The sequence below is a fragment of the Typopeltis vanoorti genome, chromosome 5 (assembly GCF_054136105.1).
Source record: "Typopeltis vanoorti isolate ZY-2024b chromosome 5, IOZ_Tvanoo_1.0, whole genome shotgun sequence".
Lineage (NCBI taxonomy): Eukaryota > Metazoa > Arthropoda > Arachnida > Uropygi > Thelyphonidae > Typopeltis > Typopeltis vanoorti.
The window spans coordinates 115,448,857-115,462,815 of NC_143553.1; the positions used below are offsets into that span (position 1 = coordinate 115,448,857).

Below are 13,959 nucleotides of genomic sequence, written 5' to 3' on the forward strand. Positions count from 1 at the left end.
TAAGGTTGGAGTTGAGGCCACGGATGTTGGTGAAGTGGATATGCAAGGTTCTGTGAGGCATGGATTTGACCCCAAGGGTCTTGCACGTTTCCTATGCAGTACCTGCATACTGGTGTGCTTCGTAGCTGCTAGTGGCATCACTTGGTTTTTGTACTAGTTTGGATTGTTTGTAGTCTATCACCCAACTGTTGTCTCCATTTTGGCGTTGTCTTCGGAGTTGGCGTCTTTGTTCTCTCTCTGGGCAAAGGTTGAATCGGATTGAGTATGTATGCGCGACTGGGGGCAAGTGTCCTTTAGCCTGTTGTTTATCACTGTTATAAATTTGGTTGTGTTTATTGGTGAGTCGCAGGTCACTTTCACGAGACGTGGAAAGTTCGTTCTATCCTTTCTTTTGTTAATGGATCTGATAGGATGGCATTTGACGATATTTCAGGGATCAAAATTGCATTCTCCTGCAAGTTTGCCTATGTCTTCTTTTAAGGATTTACCGTTTTCCGTCGGAAAGTTCAGGATAACAGCATTGAGTTTCCTGTTTTCGGCCTCGAGCGACTCGTGTACTGATGATGTGATTAGTTCACGAAGTTCGTTAGCAGGCACAGGTGCACTTGCGGTCAGGTGCTGGTCATTGAGCGTCTCGAGCTTAGTTTCCAACTTTCCGATTTTGTTGGAGAGGGTAGCGATCATGGTATTAAGCTGTTGCTCAAGGTTATTGACTCTTTTGCCTAGGTTTAGTATTTGTTTTACGAAAGGGAGGTATGTTGTACAGAAGTAGGGCTGGTTTAGATCGGTAAAAAGTTTGTGTGGCGATTCATTTATTTTCGTGTAGGAAATATGTAGCCAGTTGCAACAGAAATCGCACAATATACTTTTCTCCTTTCTTTGACTTACCACCCTATGGAATTAACTTTTAAATGATGGTGGCCTTGTCAAACGTAATAAAAGAATAAATACAATTTTGTTATTGTCATTAGAGATTGTTTTTGTATGTTGTTGAATTTTAATAACATAATTAAAATTTAAGTGTGCAAACAAAGGTTATAAAATATTCTACATAACAGTGATAACATTAAATAGGGTTGACTGGTCTATTTAAATCTAAAGTTGAGAACATTGATTAAAGGTGTTTGTTCTAATTTTGTTATTTCTCTATGAAACCAATTTATATATATTTGTACTCTATCAATTATTGTATAGTGAAAATTATTTTTATGCATTTAGAAAGGTTACGGCGTAAGGATCAGCAAATTTCCACTGCACTAACAGAAAAAGAAGAATTAGTAGCTGATATTTTACAAGTACCACATGATGACTTTGAACATATTGCAGAAGTAAGTTTAAAAAAATCAGTTTACATAAAACTTTCATGTATTTGAGTAAAGCACTCTTCCCTCCTGTAAAATTGCTGTTGTCTGCATAATTATAAGTTATTTAAAGAATGATGAAATTTACATTAAACTCCATAAAAAGAAAAACTACCACTTAAATTTGAGTAATTTTATATGAATCTCATTCACAAGAGGTTGTAAATCTATAGTAATTTCTCTGGATTATCTAATCCTCAGCTCAACAACAGTTGAGCTGAGAGTTAGATAATTCAGAAACCCTGCTCTAGGGACCAAGCATGGAACTTTTCAAGTCACCACTTCAGGTCTCCAGTAAGTAAGTTGTGGTCTCTCACTGGGTGATGAAAATTATTTGCTACCTAAAGATATTCATAAAAATCCATGTTGCAGTATGATGCTTCATTATATAATCTTTATGGATGATGATGATCACACAGTGACTTGTTGTGTTTAGGCTTAGATGCAGGTAAAAGTTTGTTTTAAATATTTAGTGGAATGAAATACAAGGAGTGAATTAAACAGTAGTTTAATACTTCCAGTATTTTTTTCTCTCTCTCTCCACATAGACGTCTTCATGAGTACAGTATAAACGATAAACATATACAGGGTGATTCAGAACTTTGGGCTAAGCTTTAAGGGGTGATAAAACACACTTAAACAAGCACTTTTCATTATACAATGCATGGTCTGAACTCAATCGGTGAAATGCCTAGAGGGCGCTTTCCAGTGAACACTTATAAGTACTGGTTTTTGTAGTCGTTATTTCTACCTGTGGAGTGCAAAAAGGATGGATTCTTTCAGAAATCTGGAGAGGGCTGACATGCATTTTATTTACAGAGCTGCAGATGGGAATGCAAGAGAAGCCCAAAGACTGTACCAAGAACGCTTTCCGACCAGACGGTGCAGGATACAGGGCGTGCAAGGAATGTGAGGATGCCACATGTTACAGAAGAAATTCTACATAGGGTTGCAGATCTTCATGAATGTAGCATGCAAGCAATTTCCCATGCTGTGCGTGTGTCCCAATCGACGCTGTGGCGAGTTCTACGAGACGAAGGATTACATCCCTACCGTGTACAGAGGGGGTGCACGCCTTGACACCTGCAGATTACTGGCCTTGTGTGGATTTTGCACAGTGGTGCAAAATCCACACAAGGCCGGTTGCATTGCAGTCTGCTGCAGTGCAGCTGGACTTTGATGTACATGTCTTATTCACTTATGAATGCACCTCTACACGTGAGGACATTTTTAATACCCACAATTATCATGTGTGGGCGAGCAGAAATCTGCACACCACACGTCCACATTCGTACCAGTGGCATTTCTCCATAAATGTTTGGGCTGGAATTCTACACGACCATTTGATTGGCCCATACCTTATGCCAGCATGAGTGAATAGGAGAACATACCTCGTATTTTTACAAGAGGTCTTGCCAGAATTACTGAACTCTGTTCCAACACGACAGAGCTCTACCTCATTTCAGCGTGAATGTGCAGAACGCCTTGGATGCAACATTTCTAGTACGATGGATTAGTTAGAGTGGTCCCATCGCTAGGCCGCCATGATTGCCCAATCTCTCATGTCTGGACTATTTTCTATGGGGCCATATGAAAAACCTGATCCACGATAGCCTCATCGATTCATCAGTCTACATCCAGGGTCGGCAACCTTTTGAGTCGGAAGAGTCAAAAATTACAATTTACAAAATTTCAAAGTTTTTAAAGAGCCACAAAATTTTAAAAAGTTTTTAAAGAGCCACAAGATCTTATCGTCTTCTAGGCATTTTTGCACGGCATTCGCTATATCTTCCCCTCTAGTTTGTCCCGAGAGCGGTAGCAATCCTAGAAGTTCTTCTTTTGGACCTTGGGAAGACATATACCTGACAAAAAGGGCAACTTGTGCCGTGTCTTTTATGTCGCAAGACTCATCTATAGCAAGTGATAAGGCAGAAGAAGGTTGAATATCTTCCACCTGCAAATATGTTACATTTGAAGACATTTTAGCTATTCTATCTTGTACTGTTTTAGCGGATACGAGAAGCTGGGCATAATGAAATATAATTTATCAAAAAACATTTTACAACAATATTTCCCAATTAAAAATACCTACCTAAATAAAATAAATAATTCTCTAATAATTTAATTATTAAAATAAATAATTTAGACACGAAACACTGTTTGTCTCACTCTCTCACGTACTGATTGACTATAAGTACATAGTTTCGTCGCATCTGTGGTCGCCTCCCGTGTGCGGTGATCGCCGACTGGCACGAACGGACTTGTCAGAACGTGTTTATCACGGCGCAGTCTGCACATTTTAGTTTTTTTTTTTAATTTTGGCAAATATTAGATACTTAGTTTACGAGTAAAGGTGTTATGCCCAGCTATGCCGAAATCAATGAAAATTGCCAAACATATAAACTTCCGAGAGCTTCCGACGGACTGACGACAGTGACGATGCGTGTCACGGGGGAGGGGTGCGGTGAAAAGCGAGTACAAGTGGCTGAGAGATAGAATCGGTGCCTAATCCTCGTTAATCGATTCAGAACGATTTTTAAATTTTTTTTTTTTGATAAAATAAATATTATTTGCGTATGGAACTAAAGAGCCGCAGCTTCACATCCAAAGAGCCGCATGTGGCTCGCGAGCCGCAGGTTGCCAACAGCTGGTCTACATCAATGAGGACCTTATTGCCAGGATTTCTGTTGTCGCTGTATGAGAAATTCCTGGTGTTTTCACCAATGTATGCCAATCACTACTTTGAAGGTGAAGCCTGCATTAATGTTGGCAGTCACACTTTTGAGCAGTTTCTGTAATTTGTTCAATAAAATTCTTTTATTTATGTTCTGTAATTTCTGCAATTGTTTCAAATCTCCTCTGTCATTCTTGTGTTTCTTCATTTCCTAACACAGTAGTTGCTAACCCCTAGCGCTTTATACCATGCATTGTAGGACGAAAAGCGCTTGTTTAGGTGTGTTCTATCACACCTTAAAGTTTGGCCCAAGAGTTCTGAATCACCCTGTATACATATGCACAAATAACACAAAATAAAGTAGAACGTTAGACTTCAATTTGAATCTTATCTAAGAGCAGAGCACTCTATTTGTGACACAAAAAGGAAGCGTGGTTGCTATAAATGATGTTAGAGCATCCAATGTAATGTTCATGGAGCAGTGTCTATGGAAGTTTTGTAGAAAAGAAATATGAGGGTGGTCTGAAAAGTTCTCGGCCTTGACCATAGATGGCAACTATTGGCACGATTTTCTTTTTCTTTTTTTTCTTAAGTTGGTAAATCTGTCATAAGCATCCATGTGAAATTGCAAGTCACTCTATCAAGTAATTTGTTTTATACAGCTGTCTGAAGCAAAAGTGTTGTCTGTATCCCTTGAAATGATAAAATTGAGTATCGTGCGGTTATAAAATTCTTTGTAAAAGAAGGTTTAACGGCAAAAGAAATTGATTCGAAGTTCATAAAAGTTTATGGGCACTATTCATCTTCGTTTTCAACAATTAAGAAATGGGCTGCCAAGTTTAAACGTGGCTGTACCAGCCTTGAAGATGATCCACGTGACGGGCATCCAAAAAGTGTAACAACACCAGAAATCCTTGATCAAGTGCACGATAATATATTGGATGACTGGCGAGTCAAAGTGCTGACAATGTCAAGTTCTTTCCTAATATCCTTGTTTTTAATATGATATTGCCATTGATGCCATCTGTTCACACCGATAATCTTTCTCAGGACTCTCATATCAGTGGTCTCTAGTCTTTGGTCAAGTGTTTTACTTCTGACCCAGCTCTCAGATCCATAAGTTAAAACTGGTTTGAACACTGTCTTGTATACAGCTAATTTAGTGTTCCGACTAATTTCTCTCTTATTCCATATGAATTTATTCAATTGACTTCTCACCATACCAGCTTTGCTGATTCTGTTGTCTATTTCTATATTTAATTTACCATCTTCACTAAAAATCGTGCCTAAATAGCTGAATTGTTTTACTTGTTCCACAGGTTCTCCATTCACAACACAGTTGACATTTTCAATGATTCTGCCTATTTTCATTGTCTTTGTCTTTTTATTGCTGACCTTCATACCATATCTATTACAACAGCTATTCAATTTAGTCAGAGAATCTTGCAGACTTGTAGTGGATTTATTTAGAAGTATAACATCATCCGCATAATGCAAAGAGCTGACATTAACATCTCCAATTTTGATATCATATTTAATACCACTTTCCTTCATAATGTGATCCATATAGATAACGAATAACAGAGGGGATAATGTACATCCTTGTCTCGCACCAGATTTAACATTAAACCATCTTCCTGTACTTCCTTCAATTCCAACTGCTGACTTACAACTCAAATAAAGACTAAGTATTGCTTGATATAATGCCCCATTGACACCATATAACTACAGTGTATTGAATAGCTTCTCTCTTGGCACCTTGTCATATTCCTTTTCCAGATCAACAAAACTTAAATACAGATCTTTGTTATATTCCCATGCTTTCTCGACTATTTGTTGTAAAGTGAAGATCTGATCCTGACAGCCTCTATTTGGCCTGAATCGAGCTTGTTCTTCACCAAGCTTTTCTTCCACAATTCTTCTCAACCGTTTCTCAAGTATACTTGCATAGATCTTGCCAGGAACACTCAGTAGGGAAATACCTCTGTAATTCTCACATTCAGTTTTATTTCCCTTTTTATATATGGGTACTATGAGAGCTCTACTCCAATCATCGGGAATTCGTCCCTCTCTCCAGGCTTTTTGAACTATGCAGTGCAGCCACTGTAAGACTCTTACAGTGGCTGCACTGTAAGAGTCTTACAGTGCAGCCATACTTCAGCATTTCTGGTCGAATATCATCTACTCCTGCTGCCTTTCCACATTTCAAGCCTTTGATGGCTTTTTCTACTTCAAGTATGTATATGTATTCCTGACTGCATGCCTGGTCAATGTTTTTTACCACTGTGCTGTCATCACTGCTTGTTTCATTTAGCAGTTTTTCAAAGTAATTACTCCATACTTCAAGGATATCTTTTTCTCCCGTTTTCATGTCACCTTTATCATCTCTAATTCCTTTTATAGCACTCTTTCCTCCATTCTTAAGCTTCTTCAACAACCTCCAGAATATTTTGCCACCTTCTTGATATTTATTTTCTATATTCTTGCCAAAGTCCTCCCATGACTTTTGTTTAGCTAGTTTTACACAGTGTTTAGCATTCTTGCATTTGTCTCTATATTCTCTAAGAGCACAAGCTGACTTATTTGCCAAGAACTTTTGGTATGCTTTCTTCTTTTCCTTCACTGCCTCTTTAACTTCCTGTGTCCACCAGGGAGCTCTGATTTTTTTTATCCTTACAGACAACTTCACCACATGCCTCTCTGGCAGAATCAATCAATGTTTTCTTCAGAGTTTGCCACTGAATTTCCAAGGTTTGATTCCTGTTCTCAAACTCTTTCATTTTTTCTTCAATAATCTTTGTGTATTTTAGTCTACAGCTCACATCTGAGAGCTGCTCAACTTTTATTCGCTTTAAAACTTTCTTACATGTTATTCTTTTCAATATGAAATTCAATTTTATCCTGCTCAAGACTAAATAGTGATCACTTCCAATTTCAAATCCTGTGTACACTCTGGTGTCCTGCACCAGGGAGAAAACATCACTATCAACAATAACATAGTCAATGAGACTTTTCTTATTCCTAGCCTCTTCTCTCCATGTGAATTTGTGCACATTTTTATGTTGGAACATGGTGTTAGTAATAACCAGTCCATGTCCTGAGGAGAAATCCAACAGTTATTTGCTATTATTATTAGCTTTGCTCTTTTCTCCAAATTTTCCCAAAATATTTTTGTATGTCTCACAATCATTTCCTACTCTGCTATTTAGATCCCCAACAAGGACCAATTTTTCATTGTGTCAGTTGCTTTTTCTAAAGCCTCAAAAAATTCCTCCACTTCTACCTGTGTTGGAATTCTAAGCATGTTTGCAGCTTCTTTAAATTTCCTCATGTAACAGTTTTTTTTTTCTGTGTATGACATGTTTGGTTTCTGCCAGAGTACATTGTGGCCAGTGGAAGTGGTATGGAAAGCTAGACCTGATTTGTGTTCTCTTCTGTTTTGTACATCCTTTTGGTGTTCGTTCATGCATATTTCCCCAGATCTTCCTGTCTGTCCTACATAGCAGATGCCGCAAGAACAATAAATTTTATAAACACCTGGTTTTTTTAAAGGATGATGTGGAGGTTTCGGGGGATATAGAAATCTTGGAATTTTTTCCAGCAGCTGAAAAGCTACTTTGATGTTATGTTTGTTTGCTAATTTAGTCATCTTGTCTGTAACATTCTTGATATATGGAAGAATGCTTAGAATTCCAACACAATACAATAAAAACCAAGGCTTAATTTTACACCAAGTTTGGTCAGCTTTGATAAAAAATATACCTCAGTCAGACCTCGGACATTTTGATCGGGAACAGCAGAACATGGCATCATTCAGCATTGTTTAAACTTAGCACTGCTTTGAATCTGCATTCTGATTTTTTAATTTTATAAATAATCAGACGGCTACAACTGTATAGTATGAACTATTAATTTCTCTTTTTTATTGTTTTAACTTTCAGTTACCTTTTACTCCTGAAGATGTTAGTCAAATGACTTACGAAACTTGTCGGGTTTTATTTCTTTATTGAGTTTTTAGCTTAATAAAAAAATGTGGTCCAATTACCGGAATATGCCTTATGAACTTCTAAACCACAGAAACCTCCACTTGCAAAAAAACTTTTTTTTCTTTCAAACCACAGTTCGGATTACTGGAGGGTTTGGACTAAAGTGGTTCGGAATAGCAAGATACCACTGTAATACTAAATTTATACAGGCATCAAGGGATGAATACAAGTTACCTTTGACCTACAATTACACAAGGTGCTCAAAGTGGTTACCATTAGCGTCCAGATACTTATTATTACGATGAACTTTTGCTTGGGCAACATTGGCCAAAGTGTCCTGTGGGATTGCTGCGCATGCCATTTCAATTTCTTTCCGAAGTGCCACCAGTGTAGCCAGTTTTCTACGATATGCTACATAGGTAGAAATCCAAGGGCGTTAAATCGGGAGTGTGTGGGAGGGGGACTCAACTGCACCTCTTCATCTTATCCATTGTCCCTGCAAACTCTCATCGAGGTAAACTCTCACGTCTCGGTGGTAGTGTGGTGGTACGCCATCTTGTTGGAAGAGAGATTGATCATTCCCATAAAGTGCATGAATGGCAGGTAAAATTGATGTGCATAGCATGTCTAGGTACACTTGACTAGTAACAATACCTTCAAAGAAGAATGATCCTATTAAAACCCCTAGATGACAATCCACACCAGACATTGAGCCAAGGTAAATTGACTGCCTTGTCCACATGAACGCCCAGATTTTCTGGAGCCCAGTAAACACAATTATGCTGATTCACTGTTCCATTAAGCTTAAATTGTGCTTCATCAGACCAAACCATCTCCCTCAGAAACTCCTCATCTACGATGTGTTGAAACCACTCGCAATACTGCATTCTTAGATCAGGATTGTCTTCATTCATTGCATGTAATAATCTTGGGATGTAAACTTTCCATTTTGCTGCTTTAAGAATGTGCCATATGTTTTGCACTGCTAACTCCTGTCTCACATGCACATTGTATAGACTTCTGTGGTGAGCGTGTAAACTGTTTCAACACCATAGCCGAGGAAGAAGGATTTGTTGCTGTGCGAGGCCTCCTGGATCTTCCTTTGTGCACACATTACACACAGTGCCATGGTTCTCAAACTTATCATGAATATGTGCAGTTGTCTGGCATGTTGAGGTTGTGTTGCAAACTCAGCCTCCATTGTTGTTGAACTTCACAAACATTCTCAAATTTGAAATACCACTTTAAAATGCTCTTGCGTTCTTCAAACGACAATCGTGCCTCGGCCATTTTATTTGACTGTCCTACTGGTCACGTGTTGATACTAGTATTCATGTGAGCAATGACATCTTTTGAGAGAACATCATGCTATACATTACTACCGTAATTCGATCCAACTTCGAAAAAAGTCTATAGATGACATCTTTTAAAGTGTGTATACATTTTTTGACAGACTCTGTATTATGCTTGCAATTTAAGTGTTATTCTTTTTAATTTTATCTCTTTTCATCTGTATTATAATGGCTATTAAACCTAACCAAATATTCTGCAAATAAATAATAATTTAATTTAAATGTCTTATGTATTTAATTCTATTCTTATGTCATATACTTGCATTTCTATATTTAAATCTAAACATCTTGAATGTTCGTGACAAACTTTTTTCTAAACTGAAATTATTAGCAAATGCTATTTAAACTAGAAGTTAATAGTAACATTGTTACTTTATAGAAAGTTTATTTTTTCACTTGGTTAGACTATAATAAATTTAGTTTAATCCTTTATCCAAGTGTGAATAAACAAAGTTTGTGCCTGAAAATATCTTCAGGACTGGGGTAAGGTAGTACAACACCAGGCTACTCGTAGCAAAGGTGGACCAAGCTAACATCACTCCTATCTCAGTATCTCCTATAATTCAAAACGCATCTCCTTGCAGATATGTATAATGTTATGCATTAAGGGAAGGGCCACTGCCCAGACTAATTTCGACCTTTATTGAGGTCTCTTCATTGCTTCTGCCTGGTATCTCCACTTCTGGGCCTGGCTCCCACTGAAGAGGCCTCAATAAAGGTCGAAACTAGTCTGGGTAGTGGCCCTTCCTTTAATGCATAACATTATACATATCTGCAAGAAATGTGTTTTGCATTATGGGAGATACTGAGATAAGAGTGATGTTAGCTTGGTCCACCTTTGCTACGAGTTGCCTGGTGTTGTACTACCTTACCCCAGTCCTGAAGATATTTTCAGGCGCAAACTTTGTTTGCTCACACTTGGATAAAGGATTAAACTAAATTTATTATTGTTAGTTTACCAGTGATCACATTGCAGATTTCTGTTGTTTCATAACTTTTTTACATAAAATATTTTGCTTTTAGAGATTTATGATAATTTTTTTGTTTATGTTATTATTACAGATAGCTGGAGAAGTGGAAGGTGAGAAGGATGCCAGAGAACTTGCCCTTGCAGCAATTCTTCAGGGTTAGTCATATTTTTATTAATATTCTCTTTCTGGAAAAAAGAAAAGAGGGGGGGGGGACAATATACATACACACACTACATACATGTACACATGTGTATGTACATATGTATGTGTGGTGGTTTAAAAGTAAGTTGCTGTTAAGAATAGGAAAGAAATAGTTGTGATAATCACCATGAAGGAATTGAAGTAGAACCATTTAACTTACACATTAATCTGCATATTCCCCACAAAGTGTTATACGCTTGTTACAACATTGCTGCGTCATTTTCAATCCTTGGAGAAAAAAAGTCTTTTCCTTGTTGCACAAACCAGTCTTCAGCTGCAGATATGATTTTAACATCTGTGGTAAATTTTGTTCCTTTAAATTTAGGAATAGGAAATAGTCGGATGGAATTGGATCTGGTGAATAGGGTGGGTTGGCAGACATTGAAAGCCCAAGTTGTGTATTGTCTGTTGAATTTCTTGAACAGTGTGAGCAGGTGTGTTGTCCTGCAAAAGCAACATGCGTCTTCTCAGTTTCCTGCTGCATTTTTCCTTCAATACTTCTTTCAGTTCCTTCAGAGCTGTTGAATAAATTGCGCTGTAACAGTGTCACCTTTTTTGAGTTACTTGGTAAGGATTATACCATCTATATCCCAAAAGACAATGGCAAGAAACCTTTCCTGCTGACTTCTTTGGCTGTGGAGAACCTTTGTGTCTCCACTCCATTGACTATTGTCTGGTCTGTAGGTCATAGTGATGAAGTCATGTCTCATCAACAGTCATGATACAAGCTAAGAAATTTGCACCTGATTTCTCAAAATCACCCAAAATTCCTTGAGATGACAGCACACATTCTCTCTTTTGGTTGGTGTTTGGAGATCCACTTTGCTAAGAGCTTCTACATGTCCAGATGTTGGTGGATAATGACCCCAACTCATTCCTTGGATAGCCCAGAGTTTTTTTGCAATGTTTTTGGCTGGTATTCATCTATCATCAAGGATCATGGCATGCACTGCATTGATGTTTTCAGGTGTGATCGCTGCCAAAAGTTTTCCTGACCTGGAGACATCTGTTGTCTCAGTATGCCCAATTTTTGAACTTGGCCACCCATATGGCAACTGTTGGACACAGTCCCCTAAAGTCTCACATAAAGTTCAGTGAATCTCAGTTGCAGATTTTTCTTGCAGCACAAAAAATTTGATAATAGCTTGCTCTTCTGTGTCTTTGAATTTCTTCAAAACCTCTGACATGCCTTCTTATATATCCTAAAAAAAGAATAAATTATTACAATTTGATGAAACATGGGGGTTAAAGGGTTTTAAAATATGTTCTTTCTTGTAGTAATATCTTCTTCTTCTTCTTATTGTGCTATCTTCTATCGAAGGTCAGCAACCATCTTGGCGAACAAACTGCGCTTTTGTGCTAATCTGAGCAGTTGTGCACTGCTCTTTCCTGTCCACGTCTTGATGTTGTCAACGATAGTTGTAGTAATATCAGTTGCTTTAATATCATTTTTTGTTCTGGGTGTTTATCAGAACTTTTCACACCCCCCATATATTACAAGTTACTGTATATTATTTATATCTGTACACTTTTCAGCAGTTTTGTTTGTTTTTTTACACAGCGGCAACTAATCACTATCATAGTAGCTGAACTAAGTTTTAACTTTTGCTCTTTTCATTCCTCTTCTTTCCTTTGGAGCAACTTTTCTTTATAACTCACAATTGTTTGAATCAAATGTTAATAACTTTTTTCTTTCTGTATAATCTTTATCCTGATAAATTAGTAATAGTTTATTAGTGTGATGATAGTAATAGTAAAAGAAGACTGTTGAGTTAGAAAAAATGAAGAAAAAAAAGTGAAACTTGTATTTTGCTCTACAGTTTAAATAGTTTTCAGCCATTTCTAGCCTCCAATAAATCAAGTGGAATCTCATTTTGGTGCCCAATATTAACAGCTTATCCTTTTCTCTGGAGGGAAATGCCACCACACCTTAGTCCTTACTTACGTTGATTTGCTGCAGGTTGCTAGTGTGATGATTTAATGCCAGTTAACTAGAGGATATATTCAGATCTACTAACTGGTCCAGTGGTGTGAAGGTGTTTGCAATGGATTTGGTTGCTGTAGGTCAGTGATATTTCACCAGAAGTTCATTGCAGTGATACCCACCTAAGCATCAGTTGCATCAGCGTTTTACATTTTTAAGATTTGGCCGGTTAAACTAACAAACATACACCTTATTTTTTTATATCTCAAGATTATCTGCATATTCTTTTAACCCCACAAAGATTATAAAATTGATTATTATTATGTACCTTGAAAATGTACCCAAAATACAATTTTTTTTTCTTTCTTTCTTTAGTTACAGTTACTTCAAGTTTCTAAAACTCCAATTGGAATGTATATCTTTTTCTTCATATATTGGCTGTGTATGATAGCACATTCATTTCATTCCCCCTCATCCCACCACTACACACACACACACATATCCATGTTCAATTTGAGCTTTAATTTAAATTCAGAAGTTTACAGTTTTACTAATGTAAAAGAAAAAAAAACTATTTGCATTTTCAAATTTGTTATATTAAAAGCTACTGGCTGGCATCAGATTTTAAGTAAAATCAGATGTAATCAGATCAGAAATTGAAATCAGATTTAAGACAAAGATGCATGCAATCTCTGCTCTTATTCATCATCTATATGGATCATATTACATAAAAATGGCATTAAATCCAATATTAAAATTTTAAATATTTAGTTTGACTTCTTACTTCATGCAGATTATGTTATTTATTAAATCTAGCACGTTTTTGAGACTCTTTGGCATAACTGAATAACTGTTGTAATATGTATGATGTGAAAATCAGCAATAAAAACTGGAAAATAGGCAGAATCTTAAAAACATCAACCTGAGAACTATAAGTAAACTTTAGCTGTTTAGGCAAGTATTGAGTGAAGGTGGCAAATTTGAAATGAATAATAGAATAAAGAAACTAGTCTAATTAAGAACAAATTAAGTAAATCTGTGTGGAAATAAAAGAGAATCAGAATAAAAGAAATTGTAAAATATTAAACTGGAAAAGTGAAATTAAAGTGACAAGTGAAAGTTACAACTGCTTTTTATTGTCTGATGTACTTGCAGTACATCAGACAATAAAAAGCAGTTGTAACTTATGAAGCTGAGAGTTAGATTAGAAATAAAACAGTCTAGGGAAAAAAATTAGGAAATGACCACACACACGTGGAATCATTGGCAGAATCAGGTTAGAAGTGAAGCTATTAGAAAGGATTTTCATATTAGCATTAAGGAACTTGTGGGCAGAGCTAATCTAGATACTCCAGTCACGTATTTAGAATGGGAGAGAGGAAAGGCTAGCAAAGTAGATGTTTGGCTAAGATGGCTTTTTCTAGCCATCTTAGCCAAACATCTATTTTGCTAGCCTTCCCTCTCTCCTATTCAAAGGAAACAAAATGCAG

At 36.9% G+C, this 13,959-nt stretch overlaps 1 protein-coding gene across 1 annotated transcript in view; it reads left to right on the plus strand.

Annotated features, from left to right (window-relative positions):
* LOC150106740 (rho guanine nucleotide exchange factor 11-like) overlaps positions 1–13,959 on the plus strand; it is an 837,747-nt gene that overhangs the window by 751,264 nt on the left and 72,524 nt on the right. The window contains exons 36-37 of the mRNA XM_090393466.1: positions 1,219–1,328; positions 10,436–10,499. Coding sequence (XP_090249592.1) covers positions 1,219–1,328; positions 10,436–10,499 — 174 coding nt within the window. The remainder of the gene's footprint in view (positions 1–1,218; positions 1,329–10,435; positions 10,500–13,959) is intronic.